The 26,051-nt window shown below is 47.7% G+C and overlaps 1 protein-coding gene across 1 annotated transcript in view; it reads left to right on the top strand.

Annotated features, from left to right (window-relative positions):
* CABLES1 (Cdk5 and Abl enzyme substrate 1) overlaps nucleotides 1-26,051 on the top strand; it is a 110,869-nt gene that overhangs the window by 63,388 nt on the left and 21,430 nt on the right. Inside the window, exons 4-5 of the mRNA XM_004421121.3 lie at nucleotides 7,164-7,241; nucleotides 25,127-25,223. Of these exons, the coding sequence (XP_004421178.2) occupies nucleotides 7,164-7,241; nucleotides 25,127-25,223 (175 nt within the window). The remainder of the gene's footprint in view (nucleotides 1-7,163; nucleotides 7,242-25,126; nucleotides 25,224-26,051) is intronic.

The following is a 26,051-nucleotide window of genomic DNA, read 5'->3' as shown; positions in this document are numbered from 1 at the left end:
CCTGTCCTCTCTCCCAGCCCCTCTTCTTCTCATTGCGCTCCCTATCGCTGGGCAGTTCGTCCGGCAGCTTCAGTCACCTCTGTCATCATCACTCCCAGGCCCCAGCCCTGGCACCTCACCAGTCTCGACCACTCCTCCACCTCCGCACCAGCCTCCAGCTATCCTGAATTATTTACCGTAATTGCTTGGTTAAGGGGAGAGGTTAGTAATTGGTGGAAGGAATACCCAAAAAATTACAAGCATAGCTTAAACATCGTGCTTTAATTTAAGGCATATTAGGAATTATCCATTCAACAGTTTTTTGACGTCAGGCCTTTTCTTTGTATGTGGGTCGACGGCTCGAACTCTGTGGCATTGACCTCACATAGCATCACTCCCATCATTGCTGCCGTGTCCACACTGGACCTCTTTAAAGGGACCTAAGATTCTACATGCAAAATTTTCTTGGATTTTTACAATTTTTTCCTAATCTTTTATAGTTGTCTTCCCCATAGCTATTTCAACTGCAATTTTTGTTTTTTTAGTAATTTGCCTTGTTTGAATATTTTTTAAAGCCTCCAGTATTGTTTTTCATAGACACAGCCTTTCTCCGTTGTGTCCCTTCATGTTTCGTGAAGCCACGTTTTGTGCACACGTTTTGTGCAGTCTTTAGTGAACAAGTACAGATTACAGGTACAGCTGGCATGAACAGGTTGGGGACGTACATAACTAACCCTTAGTAAGTGTACAACCCAGGTGGGCATTCTGGAGAACAGCCTCCCAGCCCGAGCTTTGAGTGGCCCTGGGTGTGGTCAAAGAGACTCAACAGGGCGGAGTGGAGGCCCTGGTGGGTCAGGCAAATGGGGGTCAGCGAAGAGAGTTTTACTGAACGCTCATCCTCAAACAGGCCTTCCCCTCTTTCTTCTCCCAGGCTGGACTCCTCTACCAGTCCCTCTGCCAGCATATCTTCTCCTTGTAGCCTGATTGCTCTTTATCCCTCAGGTCTCAGCTTAGCTGTCACTTCCTCCAGGAAGCCGTCCTTGCCTCCCTCAGGCCAGGTAGCTGCCCCACTGATGTGCTCAGTAGTGCCCTCTACTTTCCACTTAGGGCACTCACACCCCTGTGTAAATATGCCACCCAACGAAAGCTTTGTGAACATGGAGGCCTTGTCTGTGTCACTCGTCATCAGATCCCCAGCACCTAGCACAATGTCTGACACAGAGTAGGTGCTAAGAAAATAGTTGTGGGAGGGAGGGAGGAGAGGAAGATTATATAACTTGTTTCTCGGAAATCTTCCACCGCTCCCTGCCTTGTAGGATAAGGTGCCCCTACTCGGCAGGCAGTGGAGGCCTGTGCTGTGGTGGCGGTAACATTAGCAGTGATGGAAGTGGTCGTGGAGCTGGTGGTGTATGAGCAGTCAGGATCAGAAGACCAACACCTCCACTGATGATAACACCACCATCTTGTATTTGTGGGCTACCTAGCGTAGACCTGCAGGTGCATTCTCCCACCTAATCTGTGCCACCTCTGTGTCCCCCGGTCCCCTCGCTCCGAGCTCTGTGTCCCCCGGTCCCCTCGCTCCGATGCCCTGTGCGGCCTCACAGGTCACTGCATTGGTTGTGTTTCCCTTTATCCTGGGCTCTCCGTTCCCAGTTCTCATCTGTTGGAATCCCACTCCTCCTCCAGGGCCTGACCCAGATCCTAAGCACCTGTCCCGGGCCTCGCCCACCACTTCCTCAGGCTTCCAGGTCCCTCTTCCCGGCTCCTGGAACTGGAATATCGTCCCCATCCCGCTCCAGAACGGAAGGGAACAGATGGTTTTGTGAGGACCGGTCTCATATCCCTCGCAGCTTCTTTGCATTTGTCCTCATACCTGGATAAGGCACATCCCACAGTGAGGGCAGTGTTTCCTAAGGAGGAAAGACATCCCCCCAATGGCCGATGAGAGTTTAAATAGGGTAAACAAGAACACTTTGTTTTTGTTTCCATTCAGCTCTTATGTAATTGCAGCCTTTCGGAAAGAGAGAGAAAGGGGTCAAGGCCCCTTCTCCCAGCATTTCACAGAGCACTGTGAGAGGAGGAAGAAGCAGTGGTGGGAAGAGGGTGAGCGGGAGAGGAGCTGAGAAGAGAGTGCATCTGGCAGGCCTTGGGCTTCAGATGTCGTCATATTCGCTTGTCCCCTGGTGTTAGTCTTAACAGTGTTGGACTTCTCTGTGCACCAGCAAACGTAGTGTGAGTGCACAAGCAGGTGTTGTGTGACACTGAGCAGCACTGGGAAGAAAGTGACCCAATGCCAGCTGTTCATTTTCTGGGGCTGCCCTACAACGTGCCACAAACTGGGTGGCTTAAAACAATGAAAATGTGTCCTCCCACTGTTTTGGAGGCCAGAAGTCAGAAATCAAGCGTCAGCTGGGCCCCGTGCCCTCTGAAGGCTCTAAGAAAGGATCACCCTTGGCTGCTTCTGTGGGTGCCTAGTTCCTAATGTGGACCCCTGGGCTGTCGACGCCCCTGGGCTGTGTTCATGCATTTCTGTGCTCATCCACCATTGTCCATGTGATGTTCTTTGCTCTAGCTTTTGAAATGGATTGCTTGTTTTTATGTCCTTAAGAGAATATTCTACTATAATGGGATATTCGACCTGGAAGAGGTTGAACCTTCCCACAGTCAACAGAGTCTCCCCAGGGTTCTGGACATAGATCAAGAAGCCAGTTTTTGGCTTAAGAGGGAACACTTAAGTGTCCTGGGTGGCATTAGACATTGCCCAACAGACATCGTCAGCGCTGGGCGGAGGGGTTGAGAGAAGATTCGGTGAAAGTGGTCCATGGCGCTCTGTCAACTGTGGGGCCTTTATGCATCTCCTGGCTGTTCTGAACACTAGAATCTCAAGGGCAAAGCGTGGATTTGGAAGCTTTATGGCCTGAAGCTGTAAGTTCCCTCATACCAGAAGCACTTTCTTAGCAAGGAAATGAAGCTACATGAAGAAGAAGGTTAGACGGGATGCCAGCTACAGAGCACTCCCAGTGCTTCCTGGAAGGGTTTGGAAAACACTGTGTGCCCTGAGAGGCAGCTCTGCCATGTGGGCTGCAGCCCTGGGGAGCTCTCTCCTTTGCTATTTTTTTTTCCTTTTGGCAGATGTTTGTATGGAAATGTGATCTTTAATTCCTTAAAGACCCATCTCTCTGGAGTTAATTCCTCTTTTGAAGTCATAATCTTTTGGGTAATGCTTTCTGGTCACCTTGACTCCAAGTAAAGTGTTATATGTGACAGAAGGGGAAAATTAAGTGGGCTTTTTGCGTGCCATTTGAGCATAAAAGAAGATAACCACAGTGGTTGGAGGCCAAGACACGGAGGTGGTCAATTTCTGAAGCCCTGTGGAAATGGAGTTTGGCCGTCTTACGTCATTCTTGACAACTAGCATCTAATTTAATTCTTTCATCAATACAGAAGCACTCAAAGGAGGCGAACAAATCTGATTTTCTTCTCAGGCATTTCCATTATGATGGATGTTTCCCTGATACTCGTAAAGAGCAAAGCTGCAAATTCATGTGAACCCTCTAGGTTTGGGGCAGAGCTGTTGGTCACGTGGGACCTGTCTTGAGATTCACACTGCTCAAAGTTGCTAGTATGGGAAACGGGAGACTGAGACCTCACCATTTGTTGATATTTGCCTGTTCTGGCTAGGGCCCGAAGTCCTTCCCAGTTTCCAGGGCTACTTCAGGAAACATAGAGAATGTGTTCTTGGGAGACCCTTTGGCTATTTCCAGCTCCCCAGGACTTGAACAGCTGCAGACCTGGGGCAGAGCTGCTGTGCAGGTCTCTGCTCTGGATTCCTCCTCTGTCCCCTGCAGAGAGTGGGAGTCTATAGGATGCAACTGGACCTGAGAATGGAAGGAAAGTGCCCAAATATGCGGTGCTCCTTACTTTCCCCCTCCCCCTCCAGCTGCTAGAGAATGGCCAACCGACTGGGATTGCTGGGAAACATTCCATATTCATAGTTGCTAAACTTGACCTATGTATTAGAATAATACCTTTTTCTGAATGAGCTGTCAGCCTCTCTCGGAACTAAATGGTGAGGACCACACAGTGTGAGCACTCAGTTTAACAGAGCGATGCAGCCCATTTACTAATAGGCACATTGTGGTTGAAACTTTGGAAAGAACACTAAACTTCACATGCATTTATATTCTCTCATTTTCTTGTTCTATTAAAAATGTCCAAACAAATTCCGTGTGTGGGAAGGAAGGGCATGTTAGCACTGAGTAATGAAGAAAATGCAGTAATGCTAAGCCAGTTGAGTCTGTTCAACACATTCCTTCCTTTGTGTTGCAGAAGACGTGACACATGGATGTCGAGTGGCATGAGGAATGAGTAGTTCCAGACTTTTCTTTTGGGTGGATGGCAGGGAGTGGTGGGGGTTGTGTGGAGAACCTGTGTCCTTCCATCTGGAAAGGGGCCAAGACTGAGCAGAGCAGGCAGGAGTCTGAGCCGCCCAGGGCTCCAGCAGCTCTCATGTCAAGGGCTGTTGTGATCGGTCACCCTCTGGCCCCACCCATGCTGGGCCTGGTAACCTGCAGGCCAGGCCAGAAAGCCAGCCACCCTAGAAAATCTGGATGAAGGCGGACTTCTTGATGGCCAGTCAAACCCACAGGAGCAGACTTTTCTAGTCAGTCTTAGAGGAAAGCAAAGCATTGAGGCACGTAGTGGCAAAGAGCACGTGTTCAAATCCTCGGTCGGTCACGCCTGCTCGTGCGTCACCTGTGGCACATCACTTACTCGCTCATGCCTCGTCAGTTAAAACATTTAGAATCTGGCACCTAACTGATACTTAGTAAGTATTAGCTATAATTACGTCTGCTTCTGTAAATTTACGTGGGCATTGCGATGTCAGAAGCTCTGATGCTGGTCCCGTGGGTGAGAGCTCCAGGAGCTTGCTGGTGTCTAGTAGATGGTGTGCTCAGGACTTCTTTAATTCTTGGCCCTCAGGCCTTGGCGGTCCACTCTGGGTGAGACGCTTCTGTCCTTAGAGCAGTCACCAGGGTTTGGGGTTTTGGTATGTGATAAACATCTCCCTTAAGAGAGGAGAGACACCTCTGTGCGTGTGTGTGTTGCATCTTTGTAGACGGGCCACGCGTGTCATCTTTCAGTGTCCGTCTAGCCTGGCCTGTCTCATCTTAGCAGGCCTGTGTATTTTAGCACAGAGGTCTGAAGAGGTTCAGAATCTAGGTACTGTGCTGGTAACACTTACCGCAATCCGAGAAGGCAGTTCCCAGTAAAAACAGGGAATATTTATTGCAGGTGTGTTATTTGCCCACCACCTTTCCAAGGGCTCTCCCAGTATGGACTCATTTACTCTTTACAATATTCCAATAAGATGGTTACCAATTTTATCCTATTTTTTTAGATGAGGAAACTGAAGCTTAGAATTAGGAAGCTGCCTGAGGTCGTACAAAGGTGGCAGAGCTGATATTTGAAGCTGGGAATGTTGCTTCTTTCCCATCAGCCACGGTAGATGTGAATCGCTGTGGAATAAACAGACCCCACAGTCCTGGCCTCCCCCTGACGGGGACGCCAGTACTGCTCTGAAGCACAGCGTTGCCCAGACTGTGTTTGTGGTGGGGCGGCCGTGTGCTAAACCCTTGGACTCACTGCCTAGAAAAGGAGGGCAGCAAATGTGTGGCAGCTTTGTGATCAGTGCACCCCTGGAAGTGGAACTAAGGAGTAGAGGCAGCTCCAAAACGAAACCGTGAAGGAGGGGAATATCTCCTGGGGAGGTGGCTTCTGAGCCAGGTTTTGAAGAATAAGTAGAAATTCGCTAAGCATACTGAGTAGGACACAACAGGCAGAAGAGATAGCCTGCAGAGGACAGCGGTATGAAATGGGTTTTAAGGTGGGGGGACTGCAGGTCCTTTCGTGTGGCTGAATGGTTAAGTCACAGAGGGAAATGTCGTGCGTGTTGAGACCAGAGAGGCAGAAAGAGCCAGAAGACAGGGCCTGATTGCCACGCCAGGGACCCTGACTTTATCCTGAACGTGTAGGCAATTTAGTATCATAGTTTTAACACAAGGTCAAGGGGCCGGCCCATTGGCGTAGTGACTGGGTTCATGCGCTCTGCTTTGGCAGCCTGGGGTTTGCAGATTCGGATCCTGGGCGTGGACCTACACACCGCTCATCAAGCCATGCTGTGGCGGCGTCCCACATACAAAATAGAGGAAGATGGCACAGAGGTTAGCTCAGGGACAATCTTCCTCAAGCAAAAAGAGGAACATTGGCAATGGATGTTAGTGCAGGGCCAGTCTTCCTCACCAAAAAAACCCAAAAAACGAAAAAACCAAGGTCAAAATCCCCAACCTTGAGGCAGTTAGTAGTACTGTTTTCTCTCTGGTCTTATTATGATGATTATTGAAGGAGAAGATACAAAAGCCAATAAGCTCCATATGTGATATGTATTGCCATTGCCCTCAAGAATGTTGTTTTTTAAATCTCCTCCACTCCTTTCTCCATTTTTTCATCAGCAGTTCTCTTTGGCAAATGTTATTCTCAGATACCAGGGTAAGTACTTTTGAGAGTTGGTTTTTTTTTTTTTTTATGTTTTTTTAAGTGGCCTCTGATTGCCTAAGAGCATCACGTAGAACTGTTTCCAGTAGTGTCTTTATAGCAGGAATGAAGGCTAAGACTGGTTATGTAATCGTTTCCTTAATTTATTCTCAGAACCTAACAAGCTGCCAGCGTATAAAAAAACCTAATGATCATAATGGCATCTGAGTGTCTTTCTGGCACTGTTGCTCTTGCATTGTTTACTGAGGAGTAGAAATCAGTGGTTTAAAAGTGGCATGACTGTTGGCTCAGCACTGGGCACCCCAGACTCGTAGCTCTGTCTCCCCATCTTGCATGTGCTGCCCACAGCCAGCAACTCTCACCGGAGGAAGGATTCGTGTGTACGCATTAGAGACCTTTGCCGGTGTCTCGCACGTTAACATCTGGATAAGGAGAGGCAGCCTACTTCTGCTGTGCTGACGTTGCATTTTGCAAGGAGCACAGAATCCCATCTGTCCAAGGAGGTGGCGGGAGTGTGCAAATATTGCTTTGAATTCCATGACTGATTAATTGCTATAGAATTTTTCTTTAATTTAAATCTTTGCATTTAGTTAGTTTGTTTGTTGTTTGTTTTTATTTTTATTTTTTAGAATAGTCCTTGTCAGTGGCAGAAGATCCTTCTGTAGTATATTTTCCGTGCTGCCGTATCGTGACAGTGCCCAGGCTGGGTATGTATATGCATGCTTGCTTTGTGGTTCTCTGGGTGAAAAGTGCAGACACCGTGTGCATAGTGTGGCTGCACTTTCCATTTCAAAGAACTTCCCTTACTTTGACATTGCAAATTCAGTATTTGTAAATTTGAAAGGAAAAAAAAAATTCCGCTTTCTTTTCAGCTAGAAAGCTTCCTTGTTATTTTGTGTGTGCACATGTGTGCACGTGTCCTCACCACATTGCCTGCTGTTTCTTTCCTTTTTGTTTGTTTTTTATTGAGGTGTAATTGACATACAGTATTATATTAGTTTCAGGTGTACGTCATAGTGATTCGTATTTATAGACATCACAAAATGATCACCACGTTGTGTAGTTACCCTCTGTCACCATACAAAGTTATTGCAATATTATTGACTATATTCCCTATGCTATATATTACATCCCTGTGACTTATTTATTCTGTAACTGGAAGTTTGTACCTTTTAATCCCTTCCATCTATTTCGCCTACCCCCACAACCCCTCTCCCCTCTGGTAACCGCCAGTTTGTTTTCTGTATCTGTGAGTCTATGCCTGTTTTATTTTGTTTGTTTGTTTTGTTTTTTAGATTCCGCGTGTAAGTGAACTCATACAGTATTTGTCTTTCTCTGCCTGGTTTATTTCACTTAGCATAATACCTTCTAGGTCCATCCATGTTGTCACAAATGGCAAGATTTCATTCTTTTTTATGGCTGAGTATACTCCATTGTATATGTGTACATTTTGTCATCTCTTCCATTTCTGTAAAGCCAAGAGCAACATGGGGCCACCCCATTCCGCAGGGCCTTGTTGACTTTTGGAGAAAGGTAGGTCAGGAAAGGAATCAGACAAACCATGTGGCCATCCTACCTCCTTGCATCTTGGGCTTGGGGCTGGAAACTGACCAGCAGTTGGAGCAGAGTGGTACCAGGAACAGACCTGTGTGATTCGCCACAGGCCAGAGGAACGCTCACCTCTCTAGGTCAACAAGCCCCTCCTTTTGCTCTGAAAAAAAGGAGGTAAGTGAGGCTCTGTCCTTGCAAAGCCTCCCCTTCTCATTCCCTGTCCCGAACTCTATGCTCATTAGTCTCGACTCCCTCGCCCCCTCACCTGTTCACTGCATCCGATGTTTGTCGTCAGGGAGCTGCTGGTATTCAGGGCAGGGCAGTTCACTGTGTAGGATGCCGGGAGCTTGTGGGGTGTCAGCTCTGGCCTCTGCAAACTAAATGCTGGGATTGCCCTCTGGTCGTTGTGATAACCACACACTAGCACACATCACCAGTGCCCCGTGGGAGGGCACTATGGCCCCTCGTGCTGATGCGCCACTTATTCGTCTTCCACAGTCTTCCATGAGGTCTCCATCGTCATTCCCACTCACCTGGCCTTCCCTTTCCCCCTGTACTCCTGTCAGACTTCCAGCCTGTTCAGTTCACCATAATCATTATTTGTACCCGACACCATAAGCCTTATGGGACAATGTAGCACATTTTATTCATGGCATCCTAACTTGATCATTTATCAGATGTGTGCCTTAAAGAGCAATAATAAGTCTTACTGTTGATTGAGCACTTACTTTGTGCTGGTCCTCTTTGTTATCTACATCTCTGTGACAACCTTGCAAAGGAAGTGTTCTAGAAACAGTAACAGCAAATCCTGTGGCTTAGAGGTTCAAGAACCGCCTGGGCGTGGACAGCAGGCTGACCTTAGGAGACGTCACAGGGAGTCTTCCTTCAGCTTCTCAGCTTCCTGTGGGCCTGGGCCTGGCTGCCCCTGAGAGCAGACTCATTCCCTAGAGACACTAGCTTCTACCACCTCGCAGCCCAGAAGGCCAGCTCATTCATCTTATTACCAGAAGTGGCCCCCGGTGCCAGAGTATTTGAGTGTGGCCAGCCTGTAAGCATACTTCCAGGGGCATCTGAATCATCGGTGGGATGCTGTCTGCATGCGTGTCCTCTCACGGCCAGGGCTGGCATGGGCACTGCGGTCTCTGCCTTATTTTTCTGGGTTTCCCTTGCTGACCTTTCTGGTTGTTGTATTCTTTCCTTAGCTATGTTCCCTTCATTCATTTATTGAGTGCTTACTGTGTGACTAGGTACTGGGATAAAGGTAGTGAAAGATGGACCTGGGACCTGCCCTCCCAGAACTTACAACCAAGAGAGGGGACGCACAAAAATTCGCATATGATTGGTTCCCGCTTTTAGTAAAGGCTGAAGATACCAAGACAATCTGGCTTCTCCATGCTTTCGTCTTTGAAGTGTTGATGTTAGTTTCATTCTGGAAGGATGATCTTATCTCCAAGCTCTGAGGTCCCCTCATTATGGTACCCATGTGCTTATCCTCATTTTATAGATAAGACCACTGATCCTCGAAGGTTAAGGTCTCAAACACCAACTTTGGGCCAGAATGGGAATTTGAACCAGAGCCTGTCCAGCCCTAGGATTTTCCAGACCCACCCTGGCCAACAGGCCAGACGAGCTCCGTGTTCACAGAAACCCGTCTGTGAAATGGAACTTTTATAATAACTGCCTCCAGGGTCCCTCAGACTCGCAGGGTAACTGGGTACAGGTCCAGCCTGGCACCTGGTACACAGAGAGGTGGGTGGGGCCAGCTTGTCAAGGACCCTGGATTTCTTACAGCAAACCAAGTGTGGGAGTCAATATGGAGAACTTGGGAGACTGACAGTTTTTCCCCTGGGCAAATCACTTACCTTCTGTGAGCCTCTGTTTGTTCCTCTGCAGAATGGGGGTGGCAAGTTACTACCTTGTGTCGTTAATTTGAAGATCACAGCGTTTTATGCAAAGCCAATAGGAATATGTTTTAACTTCAGTTACCCGGGAAGAACGCGCTCAGATTATCTCTGTTTGACATCCTGGTGGAAATACATGGCCCTGCACGGGGCAGCCTAGGTGCTGGGGAATGGTGTCTGTCAGTGCCCAGGTCTCCCTCCACAGTCCTGGGAAGGCCTTGTGTGTTTCAGGAGGATTACCAAGAGGTTCAGCTCCTCTGCTGGTTGGCCCCAGATGAAGAAGCAAAGGGAATGTGTGGGCTCACAGGACATAACCTTTTACAGCTTAGACATGAGTAAACTCAAACTTACCGCACCTTCAAATTTTATAGATGAGGAAATCCAGGTGCAGAAAGGTTAGTTTTCTATAACAAAACCCATAATCGAATCCTTTGTACTGCCTAGCAGAGAAAGGAACATGCTTGTTTCTGCGGCATATTCTACTTAAGTACTCACATAAGAAACTGAGCACAATTCAAAATATCGTAATTTAGAATTAGTATTTGGGTGGTGAACATGATGTAATCTATGTAGAAATAGAAGTATAATGATGTACACCTGAAATTTATACAATGTCATAAACCAATGTTACTGCAATAAACAAAAAATTTTAAAAAAAAATCATAATTTAGCAGCAGGATTAAGAAGCATTCTGCTTTTTAAGTTTTTTAATGAACAGACATCCTATTTATGAGTAACTGCCATTTATCATAGTTATGATTTTCTTTACTAATTTTTAGGAAACAGCTATGCTCAAATAATAAAAATATTTGTACTACTAAATTATATACATATATATTTTAAACTAGTTTAGTTCATACACATATTAACTAATACCTTTCCACGGTGGAAAATTCCTTTACTTCTATGCTAAAGCTCTCTTTGTGACTAGGACGTAAGTCACAGAATTTCAGGGACGGAAAGGACTTAAGAGATGATGTGGTGCGGCCTCCTTGCTTCGCAGCATGAGCCCTGGAGGCCCAGGGGGTGCAACTCACCCACTCCCAGCAGAGCTGGCAACACCGAACCCAGGCCTCTGCCTGCCAGCCTGCGAACTTTGTGGATTCTAGTTCCCAGGCTTCTGTTGTACTTAGGCACATGGGCCGGGCCACATGTGCCTGATTCTTCCAGACAAGCATGTACCCCCCTGCTGAAGGGGGTAATGTACAGTTCCAGCTTCATCACAAGCACGTTTAAAAACAGGAAACTCAAAAGTTCATCCACTGTGTACTTGAACCTCCTTTGCATGGAAAGCATCTTATCAGGATGGTCTTATCTCTTTCCGGTTTTGTTTTCTGGCTTCTCATGCTGCACTGAAGTTTCCCAAGTCCGGCTCTCACATCTTGGCTTACCCTCCCTCCCACCCTGACCCCAAAGCTTTGTTCTTGGTTTTAAACTGAACCGAACACTTATTTTGGCTCCTGACATCAGTTGACCAAAGCAGACAGGCTAATCTTAGGACAGGGTTTTACCATCCATTCATTCATTCATTGACTCATGTATTAATTCATTCGTGCATTCAGACATTTCTTCTGGTCCCAGTGAGCATGAGGCCCTGATGGAGGCTGGGAGGGTGCAGGGATGGGTAAGACTCGCTCTCCAGGAGCTTATCATCGAGCAAGGAAGCCAGACGTGTGGACAACCAAACCAAGACAACTGGGGAGCCCCAAAGAGGTGCTAGAGAGGGCTTTGCCCCCAAATCTTTATCAACGTCCACATTTACAATAAATCTACAATCTTCAGTAAAAGACAAGGGTCTGTTATGTGAAGTCTCTTTATCCCCACCCATCCCTCCAAGTACATTGCCGTCCCTGCCCGCCTCCTATGTAAAAGTGCAGGCGCTACCACCGCACAGTGGAATTCATTCATTCACTCCACAAAGTCTGTTGAACCTACTGTGTGCCAGGCGCTGTTCTAGGCAGTTAGGGATACAGTGGTGAACAGGAAAACGCTCTTTCCTCATTACCCTCTAATGGTAGGAGATGGAAACAAGCGAGTAAACAAACTAACCATCAAACAGAAGGGCAAACAAGTGAGTCCCAGGCAGTGTGCAGCTGGAGCACAGAGGGAGGAGTTCAGTGAATTCAGATGGAGCCATCAGGGAGTGCTCCCCAGAGAAGGTGGCTCTTCAGCTAGACATGGAAGTTGAGGTCTTAGAGAAGTGGAGAAGGATATTCCAGCCTTAAAGTTGACTTCTGAGGATGTCAGAAGATGATTTGGCTCATCGGGAACTTCCATGGGAAGTCTCTATAATGCCTCACATGCTGAGAACTCTGTACAGCACCATCCACGCTAGAATCCCGTGGCTGACCCACACCACGGCGTGCAGGCCTGTCTGGTGAGGAGGGAGAGTGGTGAAGACAGCTGTGCTGTGAGACCAGGTCCTGGTCCCAGATGTCAGTGTCACAGGCCCATCGCTCAGCCTTCCCAGTCTCAGTTCCCTCGTTTGTACAATGGGCGGGTTGACTGGACTCGCAAAGGATCCTGCACGCTCAAATAGTTTGTGTCTGTGTTCTCATCTCGGTCAACTTTGCTAATGTGGAAGCCGTACGTCTGGTTGAATAAGGAGCTTATGAATGGGACATACTGTTCACACTCCCATCCACCAATGATCAGCTGCTTCTAGAGCTCATATCTACATAATTATTCTCCTTCCAACTTTTTAAATTTTGAGTTTTTTTAAATGTGCAGATCTGGTGACGTTCTGTAGTTTTATTTGGTACATTGTTTCCTGCTGTGGGCTATGAGTATAGGGGCTTAATCAGCCCGGGGTTGTGAACAGTATGAAATGTTTGGGGTCTTTGCATGCCATCCGATGTATACAACTAGGCTGATAGTAGCATTATTCGCAAAGTGCTTCTGCGTGAAGCAGACTGCCCTGATTACTTAACAGCTGCCACGGGCTTCAACTGTTCTTCTGCCTTGATTTATAGGTAAAAAGATATTGGAGAAAAGAACATATTTCCTTAGGACCAGTTGATGGTGTAGTCAGACATTTGTGTGAATGTGATAAATAGAGGTACTAACTTAGGCTGAAACATCAGTAATGCTACGGCACGCCAGGCACTGCTCTAAGTTCACTCATTAGTCTCTGCAACAGCCTCATAAGGTAGATTGATCATTTCACGGATGCAGATGCGGAGGCTGAGGCAGAGGTCGGAGGTAGGCCAGGCAGGCTGCGGGCTCCACGGGCGTTGTGTTCTCTTTTTAATACTTCCACCCCACGCCTGCCAGAAGTTCTCATCTCCCCCATGTCTTACTTCTGTCTCCTCGTTTCCCCTGAGGGCTTCCACGGCATACAATCTAGGCTTACCTGTGGGAGTCTGGGAAATGTAGTTTTTTAGCCTTCCTGGGTATTGTGAGCCAATCTGTGGCTTCTGCCACTGAACCTGCGGAGGCCACCAAAGGAGTCCAGCCCCTAACCCAGCATCAGCTCCAGGAGGGAGCCCTCAGGGAAATGAGGGTCCCTACGAAGCTCAGAGGGTCCCTGCCCTCCCCCTAGACATGCTTCCCTGAAAGAAGACAGTTTCTAATTAGACACCATAGGTATGCAAACCTCAGGGCTCTGAGTTCAGACAGGCCCCCAGCTGAGCTCAGCAGTAAACAGCACCACCAGCCTGCAGCCTGCCAGCCCTGGACTGAACTCAGACCTCTCCTCCAGGCGGCTCTCTCAGGCGCCCCTCCCCAGTCCTAACGCCCCACCCCAAGGCCCCACTAAGAGTCCACTCGTGCTCTCTGGTACCCTTTGCTCAGGCCTGTCATAGCACTGACACGTGTATTTTACCCTCTTTGTAACTTGTCCTTACCCTCCTTGAGGGTGTGGATTGTGTCTTAGTCCTCGAGCCATCGCTAGCACTGCACAGTGCACAATAGGCACTCTTGCTATGTTTGTTGAATGCGTGAGTAAAAGCGGTGTTTCTGAGGACTGTGCCTCCAGGCTTTTGAGAAGGGCTAATTTTATGAATATACATCATTGCCCCAACAAACGATGGCCAGACTACAGCAGGAGCAAGTGCTGTTTCTCAGGACGTTCAGCCTGGCACCTCGTCCCTGTGGACATCTCGATAGAAATGGTGATACTGGATGGACCATCAGAAGGAAGGGCCTGGAAGGTGCTAACAAGGATGATCTGACATGGACCTCAGGGCCCTGCTTCTCTGGGAGTAACTCTGTCACACCCACAATGAAAGTTGCTAAGCCTACAGGACAAAAGAGGATGTCAGGGTGCATCCTTGCAAGCACAGATGCAGGTGCTAAGCCCCATCCAGGTCCCCAGACCTGACCTCCATAGCCGGCTGTCTCCCCCACGTCAGACATGTGGTCTGGGCAGCTCTGACTTGGCCTCACCAGCACAACAAATCACCTGTGCTGTGCACCTTCAGAGTCGCTCACAAACGCTAACACCCTGAACATTCACCCAAGAATGCCAAGGGCCCTTTGCTGAGGTCACACCTGGTTCTGTGGTCTCTGCCCAAGCCCCTGGGGAGTTCCCTGGTTTCCAGTGGCCGCCGTCAACTCAGGTTGCCAGAATGGCTCCAGGCCAGCATCGTGTGATCAGAATGTAAATAACAGCCAGCCGCATTTTGAGCAGATCAACACATGGTTTTCCTTTAGTGTATACTGCTTTTGTGTAAAGCAGGGTACATCTTTGGATTGAGTCTAGGAAAGAGTTAGAAGAGGGTAGTTTTCCCAGGTCAGTCTTGGGGGGAGTGGGGAGCTTCATCTTGTCACTGGAGCCCCTCTCCATGTCTGGGGTGAATTGAAGCCCCTGCCTTGGTCTTCCTTACCGCCACCCACCTGCACACACACATGCACAGTCTGGTCCTTGCTGCCCAGCCCTCCCTGTGCCCAGCATGGCCCTCTCTAATCAGGTGCACATGTTGGGAGGATGTTGGGATTTATTGGCATGCTTAGATTGAAGACTGGCTACAGGCTGTGCTCACTCCTTTCAGATAACACAGCAGCTAAGCCCCAAGTCCCACTAATCGTTACCAGAATGGATTATATTTCTTAACAGGTGGCCTACAGGCTGAGCTTGATGAGCAAACACCTATTCCGAGGACGTGGAAGCCCTTCCTGGACATAAGGGCAGTGCCACTTCTCCTCGGGGTATCCCCCAGCTAATTCATTAAAGGGTACCTGACATGGAAGATTCGCCAGGTAACGCCAGTTCGCATGGGTTCAGTGAGAAGGAGCACTCTTCAGCTCCAAAGTTAGACTCTTAGAGCTAGAAGGAACTTAGAGACTGTCTAGCCCTGTGGTTTTCAGACTGTTTCTTTCTTTCTTTTTTTTTTTTTTGCTGAGGAAGACAGGCCCTGGGCTAACATCTGTGCCCATCTTCCTCCACTTTATATGGGACGCCGCCACAGCATGGCTTGCCAAGCAGTGCTTCAGTGTGCGCCCGGGATCCGAACCGGCGAACCCTGGGCCGCCGCAGCGGAGCGCGCACACTTAACTGCTTGTGCCACCAGACCGGCCCCCAGACTTTTTCTTTTTCTTTTTTAGCTAAAGAAACCGTTTTTCCAACACAAGTTTACATAGAACGCCAATAAATAAAACAGCTAACCACGGAGTTATTCCAGAAAAGTGGGAGAGGGGACAAGAAGCCCACTCATCTCTACTCCATCCCTCATGGCTCCATAAGGAGCCGTCCTTATCCATCTCTGCCGTCAGTGCCCATGGGCATCTGAAGCCCGGAGCAGTAGGGTGTATGGGAGAGAGCTGGTGGTCAGGCAGAATCCTCAGTCCCCAAAAACTAATCAGACTCACTGGTCCCAGGCTTACTCACCTGTAAAGCTGGCTATAATGTCAACCTCAGGGAATTTTGATAGTGTTAAATGAAATATTCCATAGGAAAGCTTTGAGCCCGCTGCCAGTCTGTAGTAGATTCTCGTTAAATGTTAGCTTTGGTAACGTTTTGTCCAGTCACAGATCTGCTTCACTGCTCTCTCTAGATCTGCCCCAATACAGCAAATCTGTCTGGGTCACGATGAGTTTAGCCAGCTGTGCCTTTCTGCAAACAAGGGATTCATCTTCAGATCTGCTTTTATTTGGTCTTTAAATTATTTTCCTCAGTTGTGTGTGCTTATTAAAAAAATCTGCAAAGTATGTAAAAATAAAAGGAAGATAAAAATGACCGAGCCTCACCTCCTAAACAGAGTCATCATTAACATTTTGGTCTATTTCCTTCCAGTCTTTTTTTTTTCCTAGTACGCTTGCTTGTATGGAATGTGATGAGACGATTGTTTTGTTTTGATCTTTTTGCTGGTGGGAAGAAGCTCTGCCAACTCCCACCTTTCAAAACCAGCTAGTGGAAGCTGGTTGCTGAGAAAAGGAACAGATGTCGCCCGTCTTTTCCCTGTAACTGTAACATCAAACCTTCCCATGGCTGTAAACACTCTTCTCAGATTAAGCTTGTAAATTATACCATTTTCTGGGAAGAGTCCCAGCCTTGAACCAGCTCCTCGTCTCAACCAACAGTTGCCAAGGCCCGTCGGAGTCTTTTTGCCTTTTATCCACATTAGTCACTGCCTTCTCTTTTCCAGCATGGATTTGTGGTTTGGCTTGGTGACCCTCAGCTTATAAAGTGAGTTGCAAGCAAGATTCTTGACTTTCTGAGTAGGCAGACCCCACTTGATAAACAGCACATCCACATGTCTACCTAGGATCACACCCTCCTCTTGCTCCCCAACCGCTGGCCTGTCCTCTGGGCTGCTGTGCCATCACCATGGGCCCAGGAGTAGAAGATCTGGGCGTTGCAAAGGAATCTATGGGTTCAGAAGTAGAGAGAGGGAAAAAAAACTGTGAAAAACAGGAACAGCTTAGGAGAAAGGATTCTGGAGTCCTGAGAAGGAAAAGGAAGTTCAGAGAGGGAGGTGGAGATAATACAAACTTGACCTCCTTTAAAATGTTGCTGAGGGTCACCCCAAACCAGGAAGCCCTGAGAGAGACTTGGCTTTCTCCTGTTTCTTTGCTCTCTTTTCCCCTCTGACCTGTTGCTCCTACACCGCAGTCTTGCTTGTACTATTGAGCTAGTTCAGTGACATTATAGGCTAAAAGAGTGGGCTAATCTCCATTTATAACATCATGTCAGTGGGAAAATGCAATCCGAGTTCTAGATGGCCAACTCAAAAGCTTTTAGAACACAACCCACTGGTGAGTGAGAGACTGCAGGCATGGTATTGAGGGCCAGTCCTAGGGTTGTTGCTGTGCATAAGGGAACTGACAAGGGTGACCCAGATGCTCTTTATTTCTTGAAACATACGGACATGAGTAGATATTTCTGTATATAAGGATCCAACCAGAAGGAAGGAGGAATGAACCCAGCTAACTTGTGGTTGGGGATTATGTAAAATAACCAAGCTAGTGATTCCAGCAAAAAACAGTTTCTGTGATGTGTGTGTAGATGCAGACCCATTCAGATAACCATTCCTGATTGAATGACAGTCACTGGGTTAGTTGACTACAAATGTATTGGAGAACACGTGATGAAGAAAATGGCTTCCCAGTGGAGCACAAGGTATCCCTGGGGGCGTGATTTAAAATAGCAGCTTCCACTCAGTGTCTGTCCATAGCTTTTGGCATTGGGGCATTTCAGATGAGGTCATCCTCTTGGTTCCACTTCCTGAGTGTTGATCATTTTGTGACACAGAGAACAGCTTCTTCTATTCTTAGAGAGGGCCTCCAAGCCTGAATGCTCCCTGCCTGGCTCTGGGCCCATCCTCCCTTCCTCTCCACCCACTTTCCCCCAAAATGTCTCTTTTCGTTGTGGAAAATTACACATTCACAAATTGTATTTCTTTCCTCACACCAAGCATATTCCCACACAGAAACAGATTCTAGAATGATCTCATGAATGAATCATGCCATTATCCGGCTGTTTATAGGAGCTGCCTTTAGACAAAGATTTTGGTGTAAGCTACATTAAGGCCCCTTCACTGTCTGCCAGTTACCCTTGAGGGGATGGCTTATTGATGAAGTGCCGAGTGTGAGGGGGACAGGACTTCTAGACTAAAAGCTGCTTTGATTTCAGTCTTTTCTGTCAGCCCTGGGCCTTGTTCCATTGACTGTGAATTGTGGTGATATAACATTCTGCTCGGATACCAGTAAGCAGGCCCAATCCAAGATGGCAGCTGTACTGTATCTGGAGAGACCACAAATGGGGCTTCTTAAACTATGGTAAATGCTTGTGTCGTTGAGTTCCAGTGGATATGTAATCTCTTAATTAAAATGAGCTCACAAGTGGTATTTCCTTTCCTAATCCAGCTTTCAAGCTGTGCTTTCTGTGCAGCAAATCTCTATTTTTTTTTTTTTTTTTGAAGGATCTGGAAATCCTGTTAATATTTAATTGGCTTTTAAATTATTTACACATTAAAGTGTTCAGCCTGTTGTTTTCCTTTAAAGAGCAAGTGCCCAGTGGAGCTCTTGGCTGGCATTCCGCTATCTTGAGTTTAGAGCACATTAGAGAAATGGTCCTGGATAGAAGTCGGGCCATCCCCCTCTTAGAAGCGGAAAGCCCTGGAAACTGGTCAGTTGATCACCCACACACTTTTCTGTCTATTTCCCAGGTGTTAAGTATTTAAATCTTACATCTTTTTTTATTAAGAATATTGGTTCATTCATTATAAGCCCCCTAAGGAAAAGGCCTTAGCTTGAACTTGGTATCTCATAGGGAATCTTGTTTGATCAATTCCATACATTATGGCTCAGTGAACTTCAGAAACGGAAACGAAAGATCGTTTTGCCTGTTACACAAAATGAAATCCAGAGTTGGCCATTGTGTGGTAATAGTGACCTAGGTAACCCACTTTGGGCACCGGGATATCTGGATTGGCCATCTGCTCTGACCAGATGACTCCACCACTGTGAAATCATGTACGTTCGCTTTATGCCATGGGAGCCAAAACTAAGACAGAGGTCCAGGGGGTTTCCAACATGAATTTACAGGCTTTCAAGGAGAGCTACATTAAATGAATAGTGGTGCCATCTTATGAAGGATGGGTTTACACCTCTAAAAAGAACCAACCTATATTTTTGCTCCTTGCTTAAGGTATAACTGCTGCTGGGCTGTCTCCCCAAATGCATTTTCATCTCCTGTTTTAATCCCCTCCTTCCAGTCCTCTGTGAGCCCCTCCCCTCTCCCGCCTTAAACCTTCTCCCATACACCCCCCACCCCCACTGGCCAGCCTTGGTAAAAAAAAAATCTTCGTGCTGGATTTTCAAAGTATGTTTGTTGTCTACAGCCTCTGCAAAAGTTAAGACACCTGAATAGAATGAGAAATGAGCTCTTGTAGCTAAATAAGTCTGAGCTGTAATGTCACCCAGGACTGTGGAAGAGGAGCCAGACCATGCATTGTCCATGGTTTCCTACCAGTGGTTCTGTTAGTGCATCTGTCGAAATGAGATCTTTTCCTATTACCTGACTGTGTTCATCTCTGAGTACAATCTACAACATTTAAACCTAACGCACACAATTTTAGACAATATCCACATGTGGTATTTGAACTTGCTTGCATTCCGTTTTTAGAAGGAGATGGAACATAAATTTAACATTTGAACTCTAGGCATATCTGGGAAAAAATAATCTTCTAGGCTTTTCAAAGAAATTGAAAAGTCCACTTTCGGTTTGCTTTCAATTACTTTCAGCTGCAGGTCCACGTTATCCAGCTCTGTCTCCTGGTACTAGATGGTTAATGCTGGCACTTGAGCCAAACAGATATTTCTGTTTTCATACACAATTTTGATGAGAGTTCAAAATAATGATCTTAGAAAGAAAACGTCAAGATTTTATCACTGCTCCACTGGGACTTCTTAATTCTTTTTCCTTGGAGTTTTTAAAGATTCTGTTGGGTGAACCAGCAACACCCTAGTTCCTTTCTGCAGGCGACTCCCACCCTCTAGGTTCCCACAACAGGTGGGGCATCCAGGGCCACGGGTCTCTTGTTTGTTTGACACTCACACCAAGGCCTAAGCAGTTACCTCATCTGTAAATTAGGTGGCACGATGTGAGATCGCTCTTTATATAGAACAAAATGGCAAATAACAGCAATTTCATATGACACGTGTGAGGTTTCGGCGACACTAATGAGAGCACTTAGCTAAGGACCCTAGAGAAGTTTGTCAGCCTCTTGGTGAAAGATGTATTTTTCAGATCCTAAGAGTCTGAACATACACAAATTCAAAAGCTCTTACAAGAGACCAACGTTGTTGAATAGCTTAGGTGAGATCTGTTTCATTTTCTGTGGACACCTGACTGTGCAAGCGATGTGTGTACACATGTGCTCTTGATTCAGTCCCACAAATGGCAGCCGTGAAGTTAGTGACAACCTCTCCCTGAATCTGAGGCAGAAATAATGGGAAAGTGTGCCCTCAGCCGCCACCACAAGCTGTCAATTTTCCAGAGCAGTGTGAGGTTTATTACCATGTCCGTGAAGTTTTGAAGTGCGATGGAGCAGGAATGAGTGCACCAGCTTCAATGTGCAGGAAATACCTCATTTCTTCTTTTATTAAAAATTGACTTAATATGAACTATTAGCCTCCCTTCTACAAGGCCGGAGGGCAATTCAAACTGATTACCAGTGGGCATCCCTCCCCACTTCCCCCAGGATTGTGCAGAGGACCTGGAATCTCCTGGAATGCCTCGGCTTTGGGGAGCACATGCTGTTCATTCTTCCTTGGTGCTCTGGCACCACCGAAATGCCCATCGCCCCTGTCCCCGTGGCCCTTCAGGGCAAAAGCTGCTCTGTGCTCATGTAGGATGTGTGTTTTTCTCACAGCTGGAAGCCCTGTTCCTGGGGTGCTGGTGCGGTGCAGGGCGTGGGTCCTCTTTGATCATGGACCCCGCAGTCGTCGTTTCCCTCCCCACTGAAGGTAATCCTGCTGTGCTGGCTCCATCTTCAGGGTCTCGCGTCTCCCCAGCCTGTCTGGGACCCCTGACATAGTCTCTTCAGTGAGCTGGGGTCTGGGATGTAAACATCCCCTGAGGCAGTGGGCAGAAAATGGGGAGAAAGCTGGAAGACAAAACCTAAGTCACAAAGTATATCATCTATGACTGTCTTGCCACAGGAAGTTATACATTAATGGTAGCCGAAGGGCCGACCCCATGGCATAGCAGTTAAGTGCGTGCGCTCTACTGCTGGCGGCCTGGGTTCAGATCCCGGGCGTGCACCGACACACCGCTTGTCAGGCCATGCTGTGGCGGCATCCCACATAAAGTGGAGGAAGATGGGCGCAGATGTTAACCCAGAGCCGGTCTTCCTCAGCAAAAAGAGAAGGATTGGCATAGATGTTAGCTCAGGGCTGATCTTCCTCACAAAAAAAAAAAACAAAATGGTAGCCAGAATCCTCAGGAGTAAGCACTAAGGCGTACTTAGTCCAACACAGTAGCCACTCACCACATGCGGCTATTTAAATTTAACTAAAATTAAAAATCCAGTTCCTTAGTCAACTCGGCACACTTCTAGTGCTCAACCGCCACCTGTGGCTAGTGGCTCCCATATTGGACAGCTCAGAGAAAGAACTTTTCCATCACTACAGGAAGTTCTGTTGGACAGCGCTGGTCTGTCATGAGCAGTATGCTCACAGTTGAGAGTGAAGCCACTACTCTCCCAGCTTATTGTCTTACTCGGCTTGGCCTCAGTTATTGAGAAAGTAGAATGACACAAGTGAAGAGCCAGGGAAGTGGTGGCGGCAGTCAGCAGACCAGCACAGTATAATTCTTGAGAGATCAGTTCCTGTGGTTAGGTGTGGTGGAGCTTTGTGGCTCTTTCTCCTCTGTGTGGTCCAGAGTGTCCCTGAGGCACATGGACAGTCACCGGGTCTAAGAATCCCTGTTTCTTTACATGGAGTTAGGAGTTTATCTCATGGAGAGGAGTCTTGGATTTTACGTGAGCACTTAAAGTGTAATTTTTGGTATGGCTCCCTTTGCCGTGGAGAAGGCATCAAGAAGGGGGTTTGGGGTAAGCGTGGCTGGTTTGGTTCTGTGAACTGGAATGTGTGCATTTAGCAGCCAGGGGCTGGCTGGCAAAGGCGGTGCTGCCCGGGGAAGCAGTGAGCCTGTGAGCAAACTTAGGCAGATGAAAATGGGCACAGTGGAAAAACACCCATGTTCCACATCGTCTTTATGAACCTGCACCCGCAAGACAGCAGCGAGCCAGACCGCCTCAGCTCAGTAAACAGCTCTTTAAGCATCTGTACATATCAGATGCTGTGTAGACAGGGTACAACATGGGATGAGACTCTGTTCCTGCCTGCAGCCAGCTCTCCACCCAGGAGCACTGTTAATATGGGCCTATTTTAATACTCCTCACTCCCTAAAGACATTCCCTGCTTTTGTATTAATTTCAGCCCTAAATAACATTCTCTGGCGAAATGGATACAAGGAGACAATTGTTTGGGAGTTGGGAATTGGAGGCTTGTGCTTGCTGGGTTTGCTTTGGGCAAGCAGGACGTCCGTGGAAGCGTGTGCCGTGAGTCCTCTAATGGAAGGCCAGGCGCTGCTGTCTTTGTACCAGCTCAGCGTCTGCTCTTCCTTTGTTGGGCCCCTCGCCCTGACCCACGTGGCTGTTTTATCTTCATTGTTCGGGTTCTTGTTCTGTAGCCACCTCCCTTTGTTAGTGCTCTGTCATATTCCTCATCTCCGTCCTTAATTGCTTGAGGAAGTCTTTTGAGAGCCACCCTGGACACTCATGTAGGAGGCGGGGCAGCAGGGCGGGTGGTCTCTGTCTGGGCCATCCTGAGGTTCTCACGGCCTTGCTGAGCCCGCTCTGCTCCAGGCCACTTGGTCCTTCCTGCTGTGGATTTGAGGTCAGTACCTGGAATGCAAATCTCTCTGTTGGCACAGCATGTCTATAAAGTGATGTGACTTAAATTATCCTGGACCCCATAGTCCTCAGTGAGTGTGGTCCCCAGCAGAGGAGGCACAGCGGGAGAACTCAGGCACATCCTGAGAGGACTTCCGTTGCTCAGACATTTTTGGAGCTCTCAGTGGGGTGGTTTGCACCTTCTAACGAAGTGTTTACAATTCTCTGAGTTACTATCCTATTCTTTGCTGTCCTAAGGGGAGAGTTTGATGTTTGGAGTTACCTGAAGTCATTTACAGTCAAATCTGGTCCATGGAGGGAACACTGATTAAAGTAATAGTGTTCAAGGTGAAAAATATATATATATAAATATAGAGTTTGAAGACTGGGATGGGTTGGTTGGTTGGTTTTTTCTGCATGACTTGAATGTCGATTTCGAAAAGGGCTCCAGAGACGTATTGAGCATGGCAGTACCGTGGCCTCCCAAGGAGACTACCTAAAAATGCGGTACTTACTGAGTGCATGTCTTGGGTATTTCTTTTGAAAACTGTCATTAATCACGCTCCGTGTTATAGGTAGGATTAGGGAGCCAGTTCACCCATGGAACGCCCAGAGACAAGGGTTATTGCTCTACAAAATTAGAGAATCCCTGTTTTCCTCCATAGGACGGGGGTGGGGGGCTTCTTGTCTCTCTTCTCCCCACTCACCTGGCTCCCTTTCTCTCTTGCTTTTTCTTTGATTCCTTTACCTTTGGGCCAGAGAGTCTTGCCTTCATGTTTTATTTGTTCTTGCTTAGGTTGTAGGAGACAGCCCCTAAACACGGTGCCTTTCTAGGCCACATGGCAGGAATACTGTTGGCCTGACACAGCTTTGACTGACAAGCCCTGTGCCCTAGAGGCGGAAGCTGGAAGACAGTCCTTCCCAGATGTGGCTGCACTTTAGAATCACCTAGGGAGTGTTTAAAACTCCTGCCGCCCAGGTTACACCCCATACCCACTGAATCAGAGCATCTGGGGGTGGGAGCCAGACAGCAGTAGCTTGTCAGAGATCCCCAGGTGATTCTAACATGCAGCCAAGTTTGAGAGCTACTGTAAGGAGTCAGGTTGTCCTTTGAAAATATGAGCAGTTACCCCTGAGCACAGCCATCGCCAGCCTGCCTTGCATCTCCTGCCTTGCAACGTGATGTCCTAGGGACGGCACTGAGTGCAAAACCAGTCTCTACAGCCTGCTATCCTGGTGACCTTGGCAAGGCATTTTCCTACTCCAGGCCTTGTTTTTCTCATCTGTAAAATAGAATAATAACAGGGGCCAGCCCCATGGTTTAGCGGTTCAGCGCGTGCGCTCCGCTACTGGCAGCCCAGGTTCAGATCCCGGGCGCACACCGACGCACTGCTTGTCCGGCCATGCTGAGGCGGCGTCCCACATACAGCAACTAGAAGGATGTGCAACTATGACATACAACTATCTCCTGGGGCTTTAGGGAGAAAAAGGGGAAAAAAAAAAAAGGAGGAGGATTGGCAATAGATGTTAGCTCAGGGCCAGTCTTCCTCAGCAAAAAGAGGAGGATTGGCAGATGTTAGCTCAGGGCTGATATTACACACACACACACACACACACACACACACACACTAGAATAATAACAGCAATACCTGTCTGACTGTCTGATAGGGTCATCTGAAAGACTGAAAGAGATGATGTGTAGCAGTCTTTGTAAATTGTGACGTGCTATATAAATGCTTGTTATTACCACTGGAGATTATTCTTCTGTAGAAAGATACTTATTTTCTAGGTGGCCTGGCAAGGTAGCTGGGGTAGCTTTAGTGGCATTAATTCTTTCGTTACCAGCAATAAACCTGAGAACTGTTCAGGACAAGAATTTCTTTCTCTCATCTGATAAAGGGGGTGACAAGGAGAAGTGGTCTCTCCTCGCTTTAGAAAGAGCCCAGCAGCCAGAGCCCAAGAGAACCATTGTCCCACCGGGCCCAGGGGATGCTCCTTGGCTTCCTGCTCACTGACCCTCTAAGAGTGGGGGGGTCTTTTGAGCGGGAAGGGACGTCTGAGCCTGACTTCCACCTTCAGGCTTTCTGTTCAGTTGGATTTTGTTTATTTCAAAGTGGATGGAACTGCCTGCAGAGTGTTGCTGATAAGCCCTGAAGGAGGAACAGAGGGAGGTCCCGTTGGCCAGGGCCCGCTTGGTCATTTTCACCAGTGTGACTGTGGTGTCTCATGCAATAAACATCATCACGGCTCTCTTGGGTGCAAACAAAAGCATTTTTTTTTTTTTTGTCTTGTGCTCCCCAGGGATCTGAAGTTGGATGGAGGGAGACAATCAACAGGTGCCGTGAGCTTGAAAGAGATCATTGGCCTTGAAGGTGTGGAGCTGGGAGCTGACGGGAAGGTAAGCCTGCCTGGCTTCTAGGCAGCGGGTTTGTGCCAATACCACACAGGTCAGGAAGCAGAGGCAGTGTGACAGACCATGAACCTCACTTGTGGTGGAGGAACCAGGTGTGGGTGTGTGACACCAGCCTGTCCCTATTCCCCCAGCGTGCAGACAGAAATCCACCAAGCCAGTGATGAAATAGCAGTGCATCTGTTTCTCTGCCAAGGCTGTTTATGATGGAATATGAGGTACTGACCAGTGTCTCATGCACATGCACACACACCTGCATGTTCTGGGGCGGAGTGACTAGTGGTTTGAATGTGTATTAACTGATGGTGGTGGCAAGCAGCATTCCCGCTACTAGAAAGTTTTTTTGGCTTCCCATGGTCCTAAGACGCTGAGTCCCTCAATCTGTAGTGACCACCGAGCAGCAGGGCTATCACATTCCTCTTTATGCACAGTTCAGTGAGCTGCTGGGTTGAAGTCTGAGGAATGCAGGTTGAAAGATGAACTTGACCTGTTTTTGCTGGATTCAGACAGTCTTCATAAACCACCCTCCCAAAGCCTGTTTATGGAGACGATAATGTAAATACACAGAGAACGCTTAAATGACTCTTTGGGGAAGCCATCCCATGGCAGACAACCTCCCCTCCCCCAGAACAGCTGGTCACCACTGTGCCCCAGTGGTATCAGCCCGAGCTCACAGGCTAGAGGTGCATGAACCACATTTCCTCAAGCAGGTGAAAAGGAAAACATTTGTTCTGTCTTTGTTCCTAAAGGCTGAGTGTTCACATAGGAATGAGGGAGGATGGCATAGAGGTGAGCATCATAGATAGCATCTGCCAA

The sequence above is a fragment of the Ceratotherium simum genome, chromosome 14 (genome assembly GCF_057802395.1).
Source record: "Ceratotherium simum simum isolate JZ-2026a chromosome 14, ASM5780239v1, whole genome shotgun sequence".
Classification (NCBI taxonomy): domain Eukaryota; kingdom Metazoa; phylum Chordata; class Mammalia; order Perissodactyla; family Rhinocerotidae; genus Ceratotherium; species Ceratotherium simum.
The sequence above is the reverse complement of the archived record's forward strand: the minus strand, read 5'-3'. Positions and strand labels throughout refer to the sequence as shown.